Below are 20,532 nucleotides of genomic sequence, written 5' to 3' on the forward strand. Positions count from 1 at the left end.
TTATAAACCTGGTTTTTAAACATATCTAGATTCATGTTTCTCAGAGTGTAACGCGCAGGCACTTACGTTAACTCAAATATTTAAATAAACTTCATAATAATCTGACTGATTAGATTTAAATGATCATGTGAAACCAGAAAAATGAGGCTCTCTGGGCTGGACTGATGGCTCAGTGGTTAAGACTGTTCATTCAGGAAGCAGGCTTAGGTGTGATTCCTAGTAATAACATGGTGGCTAACATCTATCCACATATTCAATTCCAAAAGATAGGATGTCCTCTTTGAACTGTGCGGGCACTGTGCATGCAAAGAGTGCACATAGATTGACATGCAAGAAAATTATCCATAAACAAAAATTCTAGAAAATAATAAAGTGAGGCCACATTTTGAAATAAAACAATTAAGACCTCCAAATTGGATTAGTTATATTTTGTGTTGAAAGTGTTCTTGAAATTCTAAGAAAATCATTAAGTAGAAATGGCATTTGGATCAGTAACTTTTTCAGAAAACAACACAATCACTTGATTCTAAAAAAAAAGGATCTTAATAAAGACAAGTAAAATCAAAAGCATAATATTTCTTTTGCTGTTACTCAACAGCAAAATAAGTTCAAAGTCTTTGGAAATGAAACAATTTAAGGAACCTGTCTCTTATCTTCTTTGTTCTTACACCATAAATAATGGGGTCTAACATGGGTGGTACGAGAAGATACATATTGGCCACAAGTATGTGTACATGTGCAGCCACTTTGTGCCCAAACCTATGGGTGAGGAAGGAGAAGAAGGCTGGGGTATAGAACACTAAGATAACACAGACATGTGAGCCACAGGTGCCCAGAGTTTTGAGTCTGGCATCCTTGGAAGGAAGATGGAAGACTGTGTTGAGTATGAGAACATAAGAGCAAATGATCAGTATGAAGTCCACCCCACCAGTGAGGAAGGCCACAATGAGGCTGTAAGCTCTGCGGATGCTCGTCTCAGCACAGGCGATCTTGATGAGGGCCATGAACTCACAGTAGGTATGGGAAATTATATTAGTCTTGCAATAGGGAAGCCAACGTAGCAAGAAAGGGTGAAGACTGAGAAAGGCTGCTCCACGAAGTACAATAGCCAGACCCATTGCCCCAGTTACAGTGCATGTCAGAATAGCTGAATGTCTTAATGGGTTACAAATGGCTACATAACGGTCAAAGGCCATTCCTACAAGGAAACCAGACTCCATGGTCGAGCAAGAGTGAATTAGGAAGATCTGAGTGAGGCAAGCTTCAAAGCGAATCTCTCCATCATGAAACCAGAAGAGACTGAGAAGTTTGGGAACAGCTGTGGTGCACACCACAAGGTCGGCCACTGCCAACATGCAGAGAAAAAGGTACATTGGCTCATGGAGGCTGGAGTCTGTCTTGATGATGAACAGAAGTGAGCTGTTTCCCACTAATGCCAAAATATAGCCCATGCAAAAAGGGATGGAGATCCATATGTGTGCTGCCTCCAACCCAGGAATACCAATGAGGATGAAGGTTGAGGGATGGATATTAGTTTCATTGTATGTTAACATGATGAGTATCAAAAGTTTGTGGATGTTACCTTGAAATAAATAATAATAATTTATAAAATATTTAAGAGGAAGTCAATATAGGTGACTATATTCCACAGAACTACTGGAATTCTTGTAAATGTATACGTACAAATTATTTCATCTTATATGGAATCAACTAAAGTTGTAGTTATTCTGTTTTTAAAACAGCATCACCAAACTTCAGATTTAGATTTTTTAACCGTGAAGTCTTTGAAAATCATGTTATATCTTTAATGAAATAAATTTAATTCTTATATCTTCCATGCAGTGAAGAACCTTAATGCCTTTTATCTATATGTCATCATCTATATTTTTATTGCTATATTATTTTGCATTACTTTTGCTTTTTAAAAAGTGAACTAGAAATTAGTGTGTGAGAATCATGATTATAGAAGAATAAACATTAGTCATAGAAGACATATGAGAGATAAAAGGAGATATCCTGTGCAGAATTTACGACTTTTAGATCTCAGCAAATGTTTTAGTAAATGCCAGTTGATATGTTACTTAGAATTTTGACACAGGACAATAAATACTTAGGAAAATGTGTCAATGCTATGAAATGATTGGAAGGAGACATGTGTACATCTGCCTGATTATTATTAATGTGATATCAAAACTAGGATGAGGACAGAGGAAGAAGATGATCAAGGCAGAACATTTTTCTTGACCCTTCACTGGCTGCAGAATTGATATTCACTCTTTAGCTTATGTGATTTATTTATTGCATAAATTTGATTGTAATAGGTGGTCTCTCCTCCCATAATTTCCTTTTATGTATCAGATTAGTCAGGTGATTTGCTCTCCTGTACATTGATTCTACAGTATTCTATTCCATCCATACTATTCTGATTTTCCCATTGTTCTGAATTTTTTGCTGGTATCCTTTGATACTTTTATCAGCTTCATATTGGCATGTACTTATTATACTAATTTTATTTACAGATCATGAGGATATTATTTAAGTTGCTGTGTAAAATTACTTCTTTTGTTTTAATAAAGACAATATCATTGGTCCTAATCTTTTTAATACTCATTATAATGGATATCTATGCATTACAGAGTCCCTAATTGTAGAAATCATCCCTTAAGCCATTACTCAACACTGTCTGAACTGGAGTGTTCAATAATGAATTGAAATGATAGTATTTTAGATGTTTACCCTGTTTTTGAAGCTTCACATCCAAATACTTTGTTTAACTTCATGATTTTACTTACAGTGTCAGCAGGGATGTATATTCTTTTGAGTTTGAGACAGCTGGACACATGCATCTAAGAAGCCTTAGAAAGTCTCAGGGCATGGCTTATGTGAATCACAGCAAATGCTGAGCAGAAGATAGCATTGAGTCAGATTTTTTCTGTGAACAATCCATATATTATGAAATGTAAATTTTATTTATGTATTTAGCTGAGTATAGATTAAGTCAGTTACATACATTTAAAGAGTTTATAGAAAACAAGTCCTATTTATAGCCCAGGTAAGGATTTTAAAATCCTTGTGCCATATCCAACTGCTAAATTACCCTGATTCTGTGACACCGTATGGATGGTGCTATTGAGAGAAATGATGGATATCACTCTATGTTCAGCATGAGGATGAGTCCTCGCCACGGCTTTTGTTGAATAATTACTGACATTCCTACTTTTGAATTCCACAAAGAAGCAACTCTAACACTTAGACCTTCTTTCAATAAAACCTTTTCCAATGTACCCACTCAAACAATCATGATCATTTACTACAACTAACAGGCACAATATAATTAATGATATTCTTAGTTTTACTGGTACTCTGCTCTGTGATTGACTTCATGTGTGTACATCTAGAGCAGTGTATTTTTATTTATTTTCCTCATATTTATTAAAATTAGGTCTTGTATATTCTATTCTACATTTTACTGCTTTTAATATTTTTTTATTGAGAAGTTTCTGATCTTTTTTCTGATCAAGGTTTTCACTCCCTCAACTTCTCTCAGATTCTTCTCACCTCCGCAACTTTACTATCTGCCCTTTCTTTCTCTTCCTTCCTTCCTTCCTTCCTTCCTTTCTTTCTTTCTTCCTTTCATCTTCTTTCTTTCTTTCTTTCTTTCTTTCTTTCTTTCTTTCTTTCTTTCCTTCTTTCTCTAGAAATAAAACAGATAAACTAATAAAAACCTAAACAAGCCATACTAAAGAAAAAGAAAAAGAAAAAAGAAAGATACTTGAAACACAGACACACACAGATATTTTTAAATTTTCTACTTTGCTATTTCTTACCTTTATTCATGTAAAAACATTTTTCTCAGTAAAAAGTAAGGGTGATCTATGAAGGAAAAAATCCACATGAAGTGATTAGCAAGTGTGCAATACGATAATTAAAGAGAGTTCAAACCTAACTTCAATCATGAAATTAAAAATTAAAATAATATAAATCACAGAATGTGAAGACTAATGTTAAATATAATTAACAAAATATAGAATTTTATAATAAATATGAGGCTTAGATTGAAATAATCAATGCTTTAGAAAAAAATGATACTACTTTTAAAACATTAGTTAATAATCACTATTAAAATAATATTTTGTTAGAGTAACCAAATGAATTGGAACTCTATGAGTTTTATATGTATACATAAAACTATGTGCAGTGAGTCCTTACTATAACACTGTGTATAATAAATGTTATTGAATTATTCCAAACATTCAGTGATAAATTTATTAGATATAATTATGCTTTTTTGTTATCTAGTTAGCATAATTTAATAGTGCATGTTTTTATAAACTAATATAAAACAAACAATATATACACAAGCACATTTATACTGAGCACTTTAAAAACAAAGAAACATAATTTAAATGGATATGCATCCAACTAAGGAGTCTGTAATGAGTGCTGAATTAAAAGGAATGTGGACTAGATATAATTTACCTTTATTACGATGCTTGTTTTTTAAACAGCAAGAACATAGTCATTGCTTTCTTGTTTCTGGAAAGTGTTACAATAAGTAAAGAAACAATGAATACTTATGTTTGTAGTCATCAGAAAGAAATAAAAAACCAAGCTGATACACATATTTCAAAATATTAAGAAACAGTAATCATTTGCAATATACTTCTTTATACATTTTTTAATAGATAATTGGCTAGTTTTCTCTCTATGAAATCAATGATTACATGCAGTTGTTCTTGGGATTACCCACACAGGAAATTTTAGTAACTTCTGAGCAGAGTTGGAGATTCTATTCACATATCACCTTTGCATTATTTTACACCCTTCTTGGTCTATCAATGCCACTTGTCCCTGGTACCCTTGTGATAAGGCACTTACCTGCTTCCTCCCTTTCATTGTATTGTGTTTTATGTTTGGTCTAATTAGTTTTCCTCCAGCCAGAAATTCACCTAAGTCATAGCATAATGAGTGCTACTATGAAGTCCTTACCTCACTAGGTGTCTTGTGTGGACCAAGATGAGTCCTTGAGCAAGTCCTGTTCTCTCATGACTTATAGTTTTCCATTTAAACTTATTATGGACAGCTTCCAGGTACTTCTGATTCTCACTGGCAGGGAAGGAGAATGACTTCTCCATGGGATCAGAAAGAGAAACCATAGGGAGTTTAAAATTTGGCATCAAAAGGCTCCATATAGATACTGTATCTCAATAACAGCAGAATCCAAAAGGCCTATTGCCCAGGGAGACGTCAACTCTCTGCAGCCTGGATTCCCAGCAGGATTATTTAAGTCTCAGAAGAATTCTTTAAAGTATTCATACATGTATGTATGTATTGAACATAGCTCCCTGATATTTCTGTGTCCTCATCCTTCCCTTCCCTTTCTATTATTTGCCTCCTAGATGGTTCTGCTTCTACTTTGGAGAATTGTATTGCATCTATGTCTGTGTCTGTGTCTTTGTCTATGTCTATGTGTATTTATCTATTTGATTTATATACATGTTACATATAGACATATATACTTACGTATATTACTTTATGTATATAAAACCTTATAAACTACCAATGAAAGAAAACATTTGATATTTATCTTTCTGGAATGGACTTGATTATATGGTTATTTCCAGATGATTTTATTTTCTTGCAACGACATATTCTCAGGAAGATTGTTCCCAAGTCATATGGAAGTTATATATACCTAAGTTATTATTTAAAGGTTTCTGATAAAAATACTATTGAGGTTCATAGTGCATTGACTAGTTTATACTCTCACCAGAAGTATACTGGGCTTCCTTTCATCCACGTCCTTGCCACCAATTTTTGTTTGTGTCTTAAAGTCTGCAATTATGATTGACATCAGAAGGAATCACAAGGTGGTTTTATTTTCATTTCTCTGATGTCTAGATTCAAATTATAATATTTCATGTATTGCTTTCATAATTTATCATAACCAATTGCATAGAAAGTTGAGACATATGAAATAGTAAATTGATGAGAATTGTACTACATCTAAACATTAATGTGAAAATGTGTTCTGTTTAGTAAAGCAGCCCCATTTGCTCTGCCAGCTTATGCTTTTACCCCATCCTCAGACTCTTTGGGGATTTTTAAATATATATTCTTGAAAAATCTTAGTGCCAATATCAGATTTTTGTAAACTGAAATTTTGAAATTTCACAACTTGCTTATGATACTTGTAGTCTTCTTATATAAGAGAATATTCTATATTAATAGAACACATCTATGGTATTGTTGTCCTTGTACTAAAATTGTTGCTATTCCCTAAAATGTATTTATAACTCCAAATCTATATTGATGGCATATTTTTATATTTATTATACTCTAGGTGTGAGCTATGTTGTTGGTGCATGTGCACCTGGACATTGAGGCAGTATGTGGTGTTCAATAGACAGCTCTTGGGAATCTGTTCTCTCTCTCCACTATTGAGGTCCTTAGGGAAGTCTGGCAGTCAAGCTTGGCAAACACCTTTTCCTACTGAGCCATCTCTGTCTCTTGATGGCCTATGCAAAATAATTAGAATCACACAGAGAGCTCAATAACCTGATATGATTATTCCCAGAAGCTTAACGAAGTAAGACTCTGAGTTTGGTTTTAGATTTTATAACTTAAATATAATGCCTTTTGACACTTTATTTGGTTAGCTTCTCTTTTCTGTTTCCCTCTGCATACATCCCACTGCCAAAAATGCTGTGGTACATTTCCAGAAGTGTTCTTAAAGACTCAGAAGATTTTCATGTACCTAGGAAAGAAGTTTGTTAGACAAAGCACGCTGTACAGAGTGAGTTAAGGTGCTTCTGGTTATGAATTGGCTTGTGACTATAATTCCAGCACTTGGCAGCTTGAGGTTGAAAAAGTTTGGAAAGAAGGAAAATTAATAAGTGAATAAAGTTTTCCCTGGGAATACAAAAGGAAGTTTATCTGTGTTGGTGTAGTACCTGTCTGGGATGTGCTGAAGTAACCTCTGACCTCTGTAGTAAGAGACAAAGACACAACATGGAGAGTGATGTTTTCCTAATAAACTGTTTCCTTGATTAAAATGGTGTGATCGTCTTTCTCTTTTCTGAGTAGTTATAGTTTGAATATAATCTTGTCAGATATTAATATAGTGAAGCTTGTTTGCTCCTTGGTCCTATTTGATTGGGTCTCTTTTGTTCATACTTTTACTCTACGGTGGTGCTTTTAATGCTAAGAAAGTGTGTGGAATTGAGTGGGTAGGGGTCTGGGAAGATCTTGTGAGAGTTGGCGAAGGAAAAGCTATAATCAGAATATATTATATGAGGACATTTTTTACAAAAAATTAAGAAAAAACAACCAAACCAATCAAATGAATGAAAAAATCCCTCAAACAAAACCAAATAAACAAGCAAAAGAAACAGATGAACACCAGTAGGCATTACCTGCGAAAACACAGGGTAAGCAGGACAGGTCAACAGGTGAACTAAGTGAAGACCTAAACCACTTCCTCATCTTCTCCAATCCAACACCCTAGACTCACCCCTAGATCTGCAGCAGAATACCTGTAGCCTTCCTTCTATAACCCACACAACCCACATCTTTAGTGAATCCCACAGAGTTTCTTCTCCTAACCTCACGCCCCACCCCTATCCCCACTCATTGCTTTATGCCAAAGCACAACTTCAGCACTCTAGCTGCCACTTCCTGCTAACCCACAAACCAGGGAATCAAGCAGCCTGAATGCCAACTTTCACCTCCTACCCTGCATCCTGGACCCAATCATTCAGTCTCACCCCGAGCTCTGCAACAGAACAGCAGCTACAGCCCTCCAGATCCCCTTTCCCCCATCTGCTGGTGATTCAAGAGATCACCTCCTAACCTCCCTTCTCCCTACTTTCTGCTTTATTAATGGCAACCAGCCACTCCAGCAGGAACTCCTGCAAACCCAAGGGCCACTCCTGCTAGAGAAACAAATAGGAAGCTCTCAGATCTTCTCCTTTCCTTTTGTTTATCCAATTTCAATCTCCCAGTCTCATCCCCAGTGCACTTCAGCAGACCTCCTGGAGTGACCCCTTTTAACTCTCTCCCTTTATAAGGAGATAACAGGTCAATATTGTTTGAATAGTTGGTTTTCCTGCTGCCTGTGAAACTCTTCAGACTCCTAGCCTATCCCCTTTCCTAAGTGTCAGTTCCTAATACCATCTACACATATTATCTGGATTCCCTCATTGGTGACACAGAAAATCAAGTACACAGAAAATTTCCCACCAGAGAACAGAAAACCACCACACTCTCCTAAAAATCAGAGAGGAAACAGAAACCAGGAACAAAATACCCATCCCACAAACACAAAACCAGAAATTATAACCTAGGCCTGTAATAATCATAATCCTAGTTGCCTAGACACCAGCCCCAAAATACAATTAATAACAGCCAGGATGATATGTCTCCAATAGAGCCCAGCTGGCTCTGAATATTCCAACAATTGAGGCACATGAAAAAGACCTTAAAAGAGTCTATATGAAAATGATAGAGGTCCTTAAAGAGTAAATGAAAATTCTATTATGAAATGCAGGAAAACACAAAGAGATGGAGGGAATGAATAAATCTCTTAAGGAAATTAAAAAAAACAAACAGTAGAAGAAAATGAATAAAACTTTTCAAGAACTAAAAATAGAAAGAGAATCAAGAAAGAGCACTAAAACTGAGGAAATATGGGAAATAAAAGACAAAAGTTTTCATTTGACAGAAACTACAGAGGTAAGCTTTACAAACAGAATACAGAAATAGAAGACAGAATGTCAAGAATTGAAGATACATACAAGAAATAGGTAAATCATTTGAAAAATCATTAACTTTATTATTTGTCAAATAAAATGTTAAATCTAAAAAAACTCCTTAGACAAAACATCCAAGATATCAGGGACATGATGAAAAGACCAAATCTAAAAACAAGGAACAGAGAAAGGTGAAGAAATCTAGCTCATAGGACCAGAAAATATTTTCAACAAAACCACAGAAGAAAATGTCTCTAACCTGAAGATGGAAATTCCAATTGTTGGCATTTAGTCTGCCCCACAGTTACCTGGCAATAGCCAAGTGTGCCTGACTCACTATAAAAGGAACTACTTGCCTCCTCCTCTCTCTATTGTTCTCCTGCTCTTGCTCCCTTACCCTGCTCCCCCTTTCTCCCCATTATACTCCCCCTCTTTCTCCTTGTACTCATGGCCAGTCTCTATTCCTCTACCCCCTCTACCTCTCTCTGTTTCTACTTTCCCAACAATCCTTCCCATGCCCTGAATAAGCCCTATTCTACACTACACCAAGTCATTGCTGATCCCATAGGGTGAAGGGATGCCTCAGCATGGGTCCATATAGGCACCTCCTTCCCTCACACCTGACTGCATATCCACCAAACATATTCCTTCTCTCTATATATTTTTATAAAACACAGCACCTATCAAAGTACAGGAAGCACACAGAACACCAAGTAGACTAGACCAGAAAAAAATGTTCCCTTTGAACATAATAACCAACATTAAACATACAGAATAGAGAAGGAATATTCAAAGCTGAAAAAGAAAAAAAATTATAAAGGCAGTCCTATTAGAATTACACCTGACTTTTCAATGGCGATTTTAAAGACTAGAGGGTATGGACAAGTGTGCTGCAGACTGTGTAAGAGACCAAAGATGCCAGTCCAGTCTACTATATACAACAAAACTTTCAATCACCCATAGATTAAAAAAATAAGGTATTCATAATAAAGCCAAATATAAACATTTTATATATACATAAATCCAGCTCCACAAAATATGTTAGAAGGAAAACTCCAAGATAAAAATTTTAACATATAGGAAGCACAGGGAATAATCTTAGACCATCAAAAATCAAAAGAAGAAACACACACATACACACAGGCACCCATACAAATACACACGTGTGCCTCCCCCCCCCCACACACAAGCACACTCACTACCACCACTGACAAAATAACTAGAACCAACAATCCTAGTCATTAGTGTCTCTCAATATTAATGGTCTCAATTCCCCAGTAAAAAGACACAAAATAACAAAATTGATGCAAAAACCAGTTTCTATCCTTGTGCTGCATCCAAGAAACATACCTCAACCCCAAGGACAGACTTTACTTCAGGGTAAAGCATTGGACAAAAGTATTCTGAGCAAATGGACAGAAGAAGCAAGTTGGTGAATTTATTTTAATATCTAACAAAATAGACCTCAAACAGAAACTAATCAGAAGAGATAGGGAAGGATATTACATACTCACAAAAGGAAAAAAAATCTACCAAGATGACATTTAAAATCTTTACATCTATGTCCAAAAACAAGGTCACCCAAGTTTGTAAAAGAAATACTACTACAGTTTAAGTCACATACTGACCGTCACATACCAGAGTGAGAGATCTAAAAACCTTGCTCTCACCAGGTGATCCAGAAACGCCAGAGCTAACGGACATTTTAAAGCAAATGGATCTAAAAGATATTTATAGAACATTTCATCCAAACACAAAATATTATACCTTGCTCTTTCCATGAAACTTTCTCTAAAATTGAACACATGGTCAGACATAAAACAAGTATCAACAGATAGAAGAAGATTGAAATAACTCTTTATATTCTATCAGATCATCTCATTAATAACAGAAACAATAGAACATGGAAACTGAACAACCCCCTACTGAATGAAGAGTGGGTCAGGAGAAAAATAAATCAAATACTTTCTAGAATTGAATGCAAATGAATACACAGCACATGTAAATTTATGGAACACAATGAAAGCATTGTTAATAAATAAATTTATAGCAGTAAGTGCCTCCATTTAAAAGAACTGGAGAGATCTCATACTAGCAACTTATCAGTACACCTGAAACCTCTAAAACAAAAAGAAGAAATTACACACGAAAGGAGTTGATGGCAAGAAAAGAAATAAAACTAGGCTAAAATAAAAAAATTGAAACAAAGGGAATAATACAAAGAATCGATGAAACAAAGATTTGTTTTTTTGACAAAAATCAATAATATTAGTAATCAGTTATCAAAATTAACTAAAAATGCTGAGAAAGAATATCCAAATTAACAAAATCTGAAATGAAATGGGGGACATAACAATAGACATGAAGAAAAACCAGAAAACCAGAAGGATATACTTTAAAAATCTGTACTCCCACATATTGGAAAATCTAAAAGAATGAATAATTTTCCCTATAGTACAACATACCTAGTTAAATTAAGTTCAGGTAAGGATTTTAAAAAGGTCCATAACTCCCCTAGGAAGATAGATTCAGTCATTAAATGTCTCCCAACCCAAACAGTCCAGGGTAAGATAGTTTTACTACAGATCTACCAAACTTTTAAAGAAGACTCAACTCCAATACTTCTCAAATTTGTCCAAAAATAGAAACAGAAGGAAGTTTTCTCAATTCATTTTATGAGGTCATAGTTACTCTGATACATAAACCACATAAAAACCCAACACTGGAAGAATATTACAGATTAAATTTCCTTATGAACATTGCTATAAATAATAGAATTCTTGCAAACTAAATTAAAGAACACATTAAAATTATCATTCACTATGTTCAAGTAACTTTCAACAATCTGAAGGCCCCGGGGATTGGGGTAGTCTGGTGAGGTGGGAGGGTGTGAGGAGGGGACATCCTTGTGGAGATGGAGTGGGGCTGGTATGGGATGTGGAACAGTCAGAGGGTAGACTGAGAGGAGGATATAATCTGGACTTAAAAAAAACCTAGACGATTAAATTAAAAAAAGAAAAAAAATGAAACCCAATGTATAAACAAACTAAAAGGCAAAACTACTTTATCGTCTCATTAGGTGACTTTGACAAAGTCAATACCCCTTCATCATAACAGTCCTACAAGTAAAACAACAATATCAATCAGCCAGACCCCACAACTCCTCCAGGGACTAAACCACCAGCCAAAGAGTACATATAGAGGGACACATGGCTACAGCTGCTTAAGTAGCAAAGAATTACTTTATCTGGAATCAATGAGAGGGGTTCCTTGGTCCTGTGGAGGCTTGTTGACTCAGCATATGGGAATGCTATGGTGCTGAGGTAGGAGGGAGTCGGTGGGTGGGAAAGCATACTCATAGAAGAAGGGAATGGGGAGAGGCATAGGGGATCTAACTGGGAAGGGGAATAACATTTGAAATGTAAATAAATAAAATAACCAATAATATTTTTTTAAAAGCCAACAGTCCTGAAATGATTAGGAATATAAGGAATCAGTCAAAACCTCATAAATGCAGTTTATAGTAAACTTGTATTGAAAGGAAAATTATACAGATTTAAGGTTTAAAAATATGAAGTTAAAAGAGTAAGTTTCAAAATTCACAAACTCAGGACTAAACACTGTGAAAAGCAAGTCCAGGCAGCCCCGCCCTGCCACTAGAACTATCAGACCATAAAAGGAAAGGAATTCCAGATGAATTTGCAAATTGTTCTGTCTAACTCTTTGAAGAATTGGATTGGTATTTTGATGGGGATTGCATTGAATCTGTAGATTGCTTTTGGTAAAATGGCCATTTTTACTATATTAATCCTGCCAATCCATGAGCATGGGAGATCTTTCCATCTTCTGAGGTCTTCTTCAATTTCCTTCTTCAGTGTCTTGAAGTTCTTATTGTACAGATCTTCTACTTGCTTTGTTAAAGTCACACCGAGGTACTTTATATTATTTGGGTCTATTATGAAGGGTGTCGTTTCCCTAATTTCTTTCTCGGCTTGTTTCTCTTTTGTATAGAGGAAGGCAACTGATTTATTTGAGTTAATTTTATACCCAGCCACTTTGCTGAAGTTGTTTATCAGCTTTAGTAGTTCTCTGGTGGAACTTTTGGGATCACTTAAATATACTATCATATCATCTGCAAATAGTGATATTTTGACTTCTTCTTTTCCGATCTGTATCCCCTTGACATCCTTTTGTTGTCTGATTGCTCTGGCTAGAACTTCAAGAACTATATTGAATAAGTAGGGAGAGAGTGGGCAGCCTTGTCTAGTCCCTGATTTTAGTGGGATTGCTTCAAGTTTCTCTCCATTTAGTTTAATGTTAGCAACTGGTTTGCTGTATATGGCTTTTACTATGTTCAGGTATGGGCCTTGAATTCCTATTCTTTCCAGGACTTTTATCATGAAGGGGTATTGAATTTTGTCAAATGCTTTCTCAGTGTCTAATGAAATGATCATGTGGTTTTGTTCTTTCAGTTTGTTTATATAATGGATCACGTTGATGGTTTTCCGTATATTAAACCATGCCTGCATGCCTGGGATGAAGCCTACTTGGTCATGGTGGATGATTGTTTTGATGTGCTCTTGGATTCGGTTTGCCAGAATTTTATTGAGTATTTTTGCGTCGATATTCATAAGGGAAATTGGTCTGAAGTTCTCTTTCTTTGTTGGGTCTTTGTGTGGTTTAGGTATAAGAGTAATTGTGGCTTCGTAGAAGGAATTCGGTAGGGCTCCATCTGTTTCAATTTTGTGGAATAGTTTGGATAATATTGGTATGAGGTCTTCTATGAAGGTTTGATAGAATTCTGCACTAAACCCGTCTGGACCTGGGCTCTTTTTGGTTGGGAGACCTTTAATGACTGCTTCTATTTCCTTAGGAGTTATGGGGTTGTTTAACTGGTTTATCTGTTCCTGATTTAACTTCGGTACCTGGTATCTGTCAAGGACTTCAGGGGGAATCACTATCCCTGAACTCAAGCAGTATTACAGAGCAGTAGTGATAAAAACTGCTGGTATTGGTACAGAGACAGACAGATAGACCAATGGAATAGAATTGAAGACCCAGAAATGAACCCACACACCTATGGTCACTTGATTTTTGACAAAGGAGCCAAAACCATCCAATGGAAAAAAGATAGCATTTTCAGCAAATGGTGCTGGTTCAACTGGAGTTCAACATGTAGAAGAATGCAGATCGATCCATGCTTATCACCCTGTACAAAGCTTAAGTCCAAGTGGATCAAGGACCTCCACATCAAACCAGACACACTCAAACTAATAGAAGAAAGACTAGTGAAGCATCTGGAACACATGGGCACTGGAAAAAATTTCCTAAACAAAACACCAATGGCTTACGCTCTAAGATCAAGAATCGACAAATGGGACCTCATAAAACTGCAAAGCTTCTGTAAGGCAAAGGACACTGTGGTTAGGACAAAACGGCAACCAACAGATTGGGAAAAGATCTTTACCAATCCTACAACAGATAGAGGCCTTATATCCAAAATATACAAAGAACTCAAGAATTTAGACCGCAGGGAAACAAATAACCCTATTAAAAAATGGGGTTCAGAGCTAAACAAAGAATTCACAGCTGAGGAATGCCGAATGGCTGAGAAACACCTAAAGAAATGTTCAGCATCTTTAGTCATAAGGGAAATGCAAATCAAAACAACCCTGAGATTTCACCTCACACCAGTGAGAATGGCTAAGATCAAAAACTCATGGGACAACAGATGCTGGCGAGGATGCAGAGAAAGAGGAACACTCCTCCATTGTTGGTGGGATTGCATACTGGTACAACCATTCTGGAAATCAGTCTGGAGGATCCTCAGAAAATTGGACATTGAACTGCCTGAGGATCCAGCTATACCTCTCTTGGGCATATACCCAAAAGATGCCCCAACATATAGAAAAGACACGTGCTCCACTATGTTCATTGCAGCCTTATTTATAATAGCCAGAAGCTGGAAAGAACCCAGATGCCCTTCAACAGAGGAATGGATACAGAAAATGTGGTACATCTACACAATGGAATATTACTCAGCTATCAAAAACAATGACTTTATGAAATTCGTAGGCAAATGGTTGGAACTGGAAAATATCATCCTGAGCGAGCTAACCCAATCACAGAAAGACATACATGGTATGCACTCATTGATAAGTGGCTATTAGCCCAAATGCTTGAATTACCCTAGATGCCTAGAACAAATGAAACTCAAGACGGATGATCAAAATGTGAATGCTTCACTCCTTCTTTAAAAGGGGAACAAGAATACCCTTGGCAGGGAAGAGAGAGGCAAAGATTAAAACAGAGACTGAAGGAACACCCATTCAGAGCCTGCCCCACATGTGGCCCATACATATACAGCCACCCAATTAGACAAGATGGATGAAGCAAAGAAGTGCAGACCGACAGGAGCCGGATGTAGATCACTCCTGAGAGACACAGCCAGAATACAGCAAATACAGAGGCGAATGCCAGCAGCAAACCACTGAACTGAGAATAGGACCCCCGTTGAAGGAATCAGAGAAAGAACTGGAAGAGCTTGAAGGGGCTCGAGACCCCATATGTACAACAGTGCCAAGCAACCAGAGCTTCCAGGGACTAAGCCACTACGTAAAGACAATACATGGACTGACCCTGGACTCTGTCCTCATAGGTAGGAATGAATATCCTAGTAAGAGCACCAGTGGAAGGGGAAGCCCTGGGTCCTGCTAAAACTGAACCCCCAGTGAACTAGACTGGTGGGGGGATGGCGGCAATGGGGGGAGGGTTCTGAGGGGAACACCCATAAGGAAGGGGAGGGGGGAGGGGGATGTTTGCCCGGATACCGGGAAAGGGAATAACACTCGAAATGTATATAAGAAATACTCAAGTTAAAAAAAAAATAAAATGTAAAAAAAAAAAAAAAAAAAAGGAAAGGAATGCAGAACAGACCAGGAGTACTGGATCTGACTCACAGGCCACCTGGCAGGAAGAGATAAGCCTCCAGCCCCCGACATTCAGGATGCCCCAAACCTGCCAATGTGTGTAGCTATACCTTATTACCTCATCATGTGAAATAGCCAATCATATGTGAACATGTCTATGTGCCTTGTTTGAACCACCAATCCCCGTAACTATGCATCTGCTTCTGTACGCCCGCTTCTGCTTCCCCAAACCCTATAAAAGCCCATGCTGGAGCTGCTGGGCGCACAAGTCCTCTGAAGAGACTGTGTGCCCTCAGGTACCTGTGTTTTCCAATAACCCTCTTGCTGATTGCATCCGAGTGGACTCGGCTCGGTCATAGGGCGCTTGGGTCTCCTCCTGAGAGAAAGGTCCTCTCCGGAGGTCTTTCAGTATCTCACACTAACTTAAATATAGAAAAACTCAAAGCAATTCTACTAAAATCAGGGACAAGTCAAGGCTGTTCTCTCTCTCCATTCCTATTCTCCATTCCTATTCAATACAATATGAAGTCTTAGCTAGAGCAGTGAGACAACTCATGACAATGAAGGAAATACAGATTGGTAAGGAAGATGTTAAAGTATTCTTATTTGCACATGATAAGACAGTATATATAAGTGACCTAAAAAAATTCCACTGAGGAACTCCTACACTAGATAAACACATTCTGCAAAGTAGCTGGATTTAAATTGCAAAAATCAGTAGCCTTCCTTTATATGAATGACACATGGACTGAGCAAGAAATCAGGAAAAACCTTTTACAATAGCTTCAAATAATGTAAAATATCTTGGTGTGACTCTAACCAATCGAGTAAAGGCTTTAAAGTCTTGATTGATAAATAAAACAAACAAATGAGCAAAGAAAACAAAACCAAGGAAAATGAAACCACTGTCTTTGAAGAAAAAATTTAAAAAGATATCAGAAGATGGAAAGATATCCCATTCTCACTTATTGGTAGGAGTGATACGGTAGAAATGCCACCCTACAAAAAGCAATCTACAGACTCAATGAAACCCTCATTAAAATTTCAACACAATCCTTCACAGAACTTGAAAGGTCAATTTTTAACTTCATATAGAAATCCAAAACCCCATGGTAGCTAAAACAATCCTAAGAACTGCTACGGAGATATAGTAACAAAAACTTGTTATTTGCACAAACCCAACATGTTGACAATACATTCAAATTTAAGACTCATACATAAATCCACCCACCTATGCATCTTAGAACACGTAATTCTAAATGAGAAGTCTTCATCAAATTCTTTTTCTTAGCTCAGAGAACCCACTGGACAAGGAGCAGAAAGTGTGTAAGATCCATTAGGAATGAAGGTCAACAGAAAATAAGACCATCTAAATTAACTGAGCAATGATCATATGGCTGCACAGAGTCTAAAACAGCGTGCACAAGTCCTGCGTAGGTCTGCTCCAGGTCATATATGTGTGTGTGTATATATATATATATATATATATATATATATATATATATATATATATATATGCATATATATATATGTATATATATAAAGTTTAGTGTTTTCAAAGCATTCCCAAGTATGTGAACTAGAGGGAATCTGATTCATGTGCCTTAATTTGTAGGGTTTTTTTTTTCTTTCTGCTCATCGGCATTGCCCAACTTTTATGTGATATCTCTTGTTTTATAACATTATATTTTAACATTCTTTCTACCTCTTTAACATTTTTTTCACTTTTTCTAAGGAGTGGATTCATAATGGCTCCTGCATAGTCATGATTGCAAGAACCAGGTGTAGGCCTGTGGGATTTAAGAAAAACAAAAACAAAAACAAAAAAAAACAAAAAAAAACAAAACAAAAAAACAAACAAACAAACAAAAAAAACCACATACTCGGGTCATTCATGTTACGAGAATGCCAAAGCTTTACTGACATTAACAGAATGTATACCCCAAGTCCACAGAGTATAAAATTCCAGGAAGCACAGTTGAAAAACAGGTTTATACCCTCAGGAGAAAAACAGGAACAAAAAACAGGAATTGACTCAAAGATGTTACTGCCCAGGTGTTACTGCCCAAGTGCTAAACAGAAAGGTCAGCATTTCCTCTGTTAGGAAGCAAAGCTTCCAGATGCATCAGCAAGGCTCAGTAGGGGGCAAACACTCAAGGGGGCCGGGAGTGTCCCACAGATTCAAAAGAAAGGAGAGATGGGCAGTGCCAAGTCCTGTATGTTGTATGGCCACATGAAAGGGATGCCATGACAGAACTTCTGCCCCTGAAACAGATCCAGCAAGGTATGGGCCTCCATGATTGTTGAAAGTTGCTAAGTGTTGTAAGGCTTGTTTGTTTATTTTAGTTTATGTTCCTCCTTTGGAGGTTAATGACCAGAAGATAATTAGAGACAGTAGGAGTCCAGGAGGCAAGGGCATGTCTAATGCCCTTAACAAAATGGTAAACCCTGTGATCTTCAGGACAGGCCTTAAGGCTGAGGGAAAGACATTAGAAAACATGAGTTTAAGAATATATAATATCTCAACTATAAAAATATAAGGAAGCAATTTAATCTATGAGGGGCTTCATGGACCTAAATGAACAGAGGCAGCTACACTATAAGCTAGTTTTTCAAAAAAGATTTTAAGGAAGAACATAAAGATATTTAGGGAATGGTGATCATTGGGCAAGATCCCACCCAGCGTAGTTTATTGTTTGTGCTTATAAAAGCAATCAGATTCCTGAGTTTAAGGTCAGCCTGGAAAAGAGCTAGTTTATTCCCAGGAGTGATGGGAATGGTGATCTCAGAACTGGGTCACACCTAGTTAACTTATTGTCTGTGCTTACAAAGGTCGGCAGAGCTCTGAGTTCATTGCTATGTTAAAAAAATGTACCTACTGTTCTTTTGCTGATAACCAAAAGAGAACCTTGGGTGGGCAATTGAGTTTGGTTTGAGAGAGCTAAGCTATCTTGCTGAGCTGTAGAACTCTGGAGAGCTCTCTCAAGTAGAACAAAAGGCTGTTAGCTTGTACCCATGCTTTGACTGAATACTTCTTTCTACCTCTTCCAAGCTCCCCTTTTTCAGAACCCATCTCCAAGCCAACACTGGTTCTTGGAAGGAAGGAGGAGGAAATTATAAGAACTTATTGTATGAAAAATCATTTTAAATAAAAGCAGGGAGGTAAGAAACTTGAAGAAAACAAAACAAAATGAAAAATTATTAGAAAAGTGTCTGGCTAGAAAATTTGTTTTCTAATGTTGGACCTTGAAAAAGACATTGTAGTTAGGTAGTTTTTTAAAGTTTGGGATAGTCATTGCTTCAGTTTGATATTTCTACCAGTTATCTCAGGGAATTTCAGAAAACCTTGTTCTACTATGTCAATTATTTTCTAGCATACAAAAGAAATTTTATTTATGTACATTGAACTCAGTGGTATTTCTTGGATATTGGTTTTGTTTTTTAAAAAATTTGTCTTATTAATTTGTCTAAATTAAATATGTCTTTTTTTTCAAATTTGCTTCTGCTTTTCATTTCTTTTCTGTTTGTGTTTGATTGTATTTATTTTTGAAATAATATTTTAACCAGTTCAAAGGTGATGGTTCCTTTCTTAGATTTCCTTGCACTTTTTGTTTTGATAGAATATCTTAGCATTAGTTTCTTTTTAAATTTTCATTTATTCTTTTCTCTTACAATAGATCCTGAGTTCAGTTTCCGCTCCCCTACTAGTCCACAGCACTGGATATGAAAACTAATCTAGATCTTGCAAGTTGTGGAGAGTGAATGGATATGGAGGGCTAGGCATATTCAGTGTGTATAAGATGTTGAATAACAAAAGCCAGTGATGAGACAGTATTTTTATGGGGGCGAATGCCATGGAATTTCAACTGTAGTCATCTGGAATCAATGAGATATCCAAGTCCCTGAAACTTTTATAATCTTTTGGAGTAAAACAGTAATATGTTATAATATCTGGTAAATTCTCAACTTCATAGCCATGTCTATAAATATATGCACTGGCACACACACACATATACAATCAATATAAGTTTCATATCTATTAATTATCATTTTAGTTTCTTAGCTGGTGTACTTTTATCTCTGGATTTTATGGTAGGGCATCTTAGTTATGATACAGATAAGAAAATGAGCTTCAATAACTCTTGGGTTGTGGGTTTGGCAAGGGCGTTGTTTGTTTCTTCTGTTTTGTTTTGTTTTATTTTGTTTTGTTTTGTTTTGTTGTGCTTCTGCTTCCTGAACAGGATTTAGGACTACTATTTAGGTCTCCTGGGATTTAGCCCCAGAGCTGAGTCTAAATCTGATAATTAAATCTAAGTCCTTATAGTACTTGAAACACATATAAATGTGTCTTTTGTGGACTGCTCAGAATGGAGTTTAAGTATTGTGCTGTTCAAGGTTCTGTAGAAGAGCCTGTGGATCTCCTGCTGATTTCTGGTCAGTTACTAAGACAGAACTTGGAGACACATATAAGAAGAAATACAGGGTAAGAGGCATTTTCATACATGTGTCTCTATAATGCTCAATAACTTTGACAAGTCAGATTTTATATTCTGAGTTTGAACTTTCCTAAAAGTCTGAATTCATAACTCATTTTCACTGTAAGTTTCTTACTGTATTTGTACCTCCTCTATATTGTATTCCCTTTTTCCTATACTGAATCCTATAACAGAGGAGATTCCCAGAACCAAAACACATTCTGTTTTTTTCCCATAGGAAGAAGAGATCTAGGTATTACACATCTGCCTTGAATTTACTGCAGTATCTATGCTCAGAGCTAAAGAAAATTTGAAATTTTACTGTGGTCAGAATTTTTCAAATGGATAAGCAAATGAGTGAGCATACAATCTGCTGCA

General features: G+C 36.5%; 1 protein-coding gene across 2 annotated transcripts; it reads right to left on the reverse strand.

Annotated features, from left to right (window-relative positions):
- Positions 1-608: 608 nt before the first annotated feature.
- On the reverse strand, positions 609-2,388 carry Or52s1b (olfactory receptor family 52 subfamily S member 1B). Of its 2 annotated transcripts, XM_087576689.1 has the most exons (2): positions 2,361-2,388; positions 609-1,558 (listed from the first exon to the last, which is right to left on the reverse strand). In XM_087576689.1, exons 1-2 carry the CDS (start codon positions 2,386-2,388, stop codon positions 609-611), a joined length of 978 nt encoding a protein of 325 aa, XP_087432815.1.
- Between the last annotated feature and the right edge of the window lie 18,144 nt (positions 2,389-20,532).

The sequence above is a fragment of the Rattus norvegicus genome, chromosome 1 (genome assembly GCF_021556685.1).
Source record: "Rattus norvegicus strain SHRSP/BbbUtx chromosome 1, alternate assembly SHRSP_T2T, whole genome shotgun sequence".
Taxonomy (NCBI): Eukaryota; Metazoa; Chordata; class Mammalia; order Rodentia; family Muridae; genus Rattus; species Rattus norvegicus.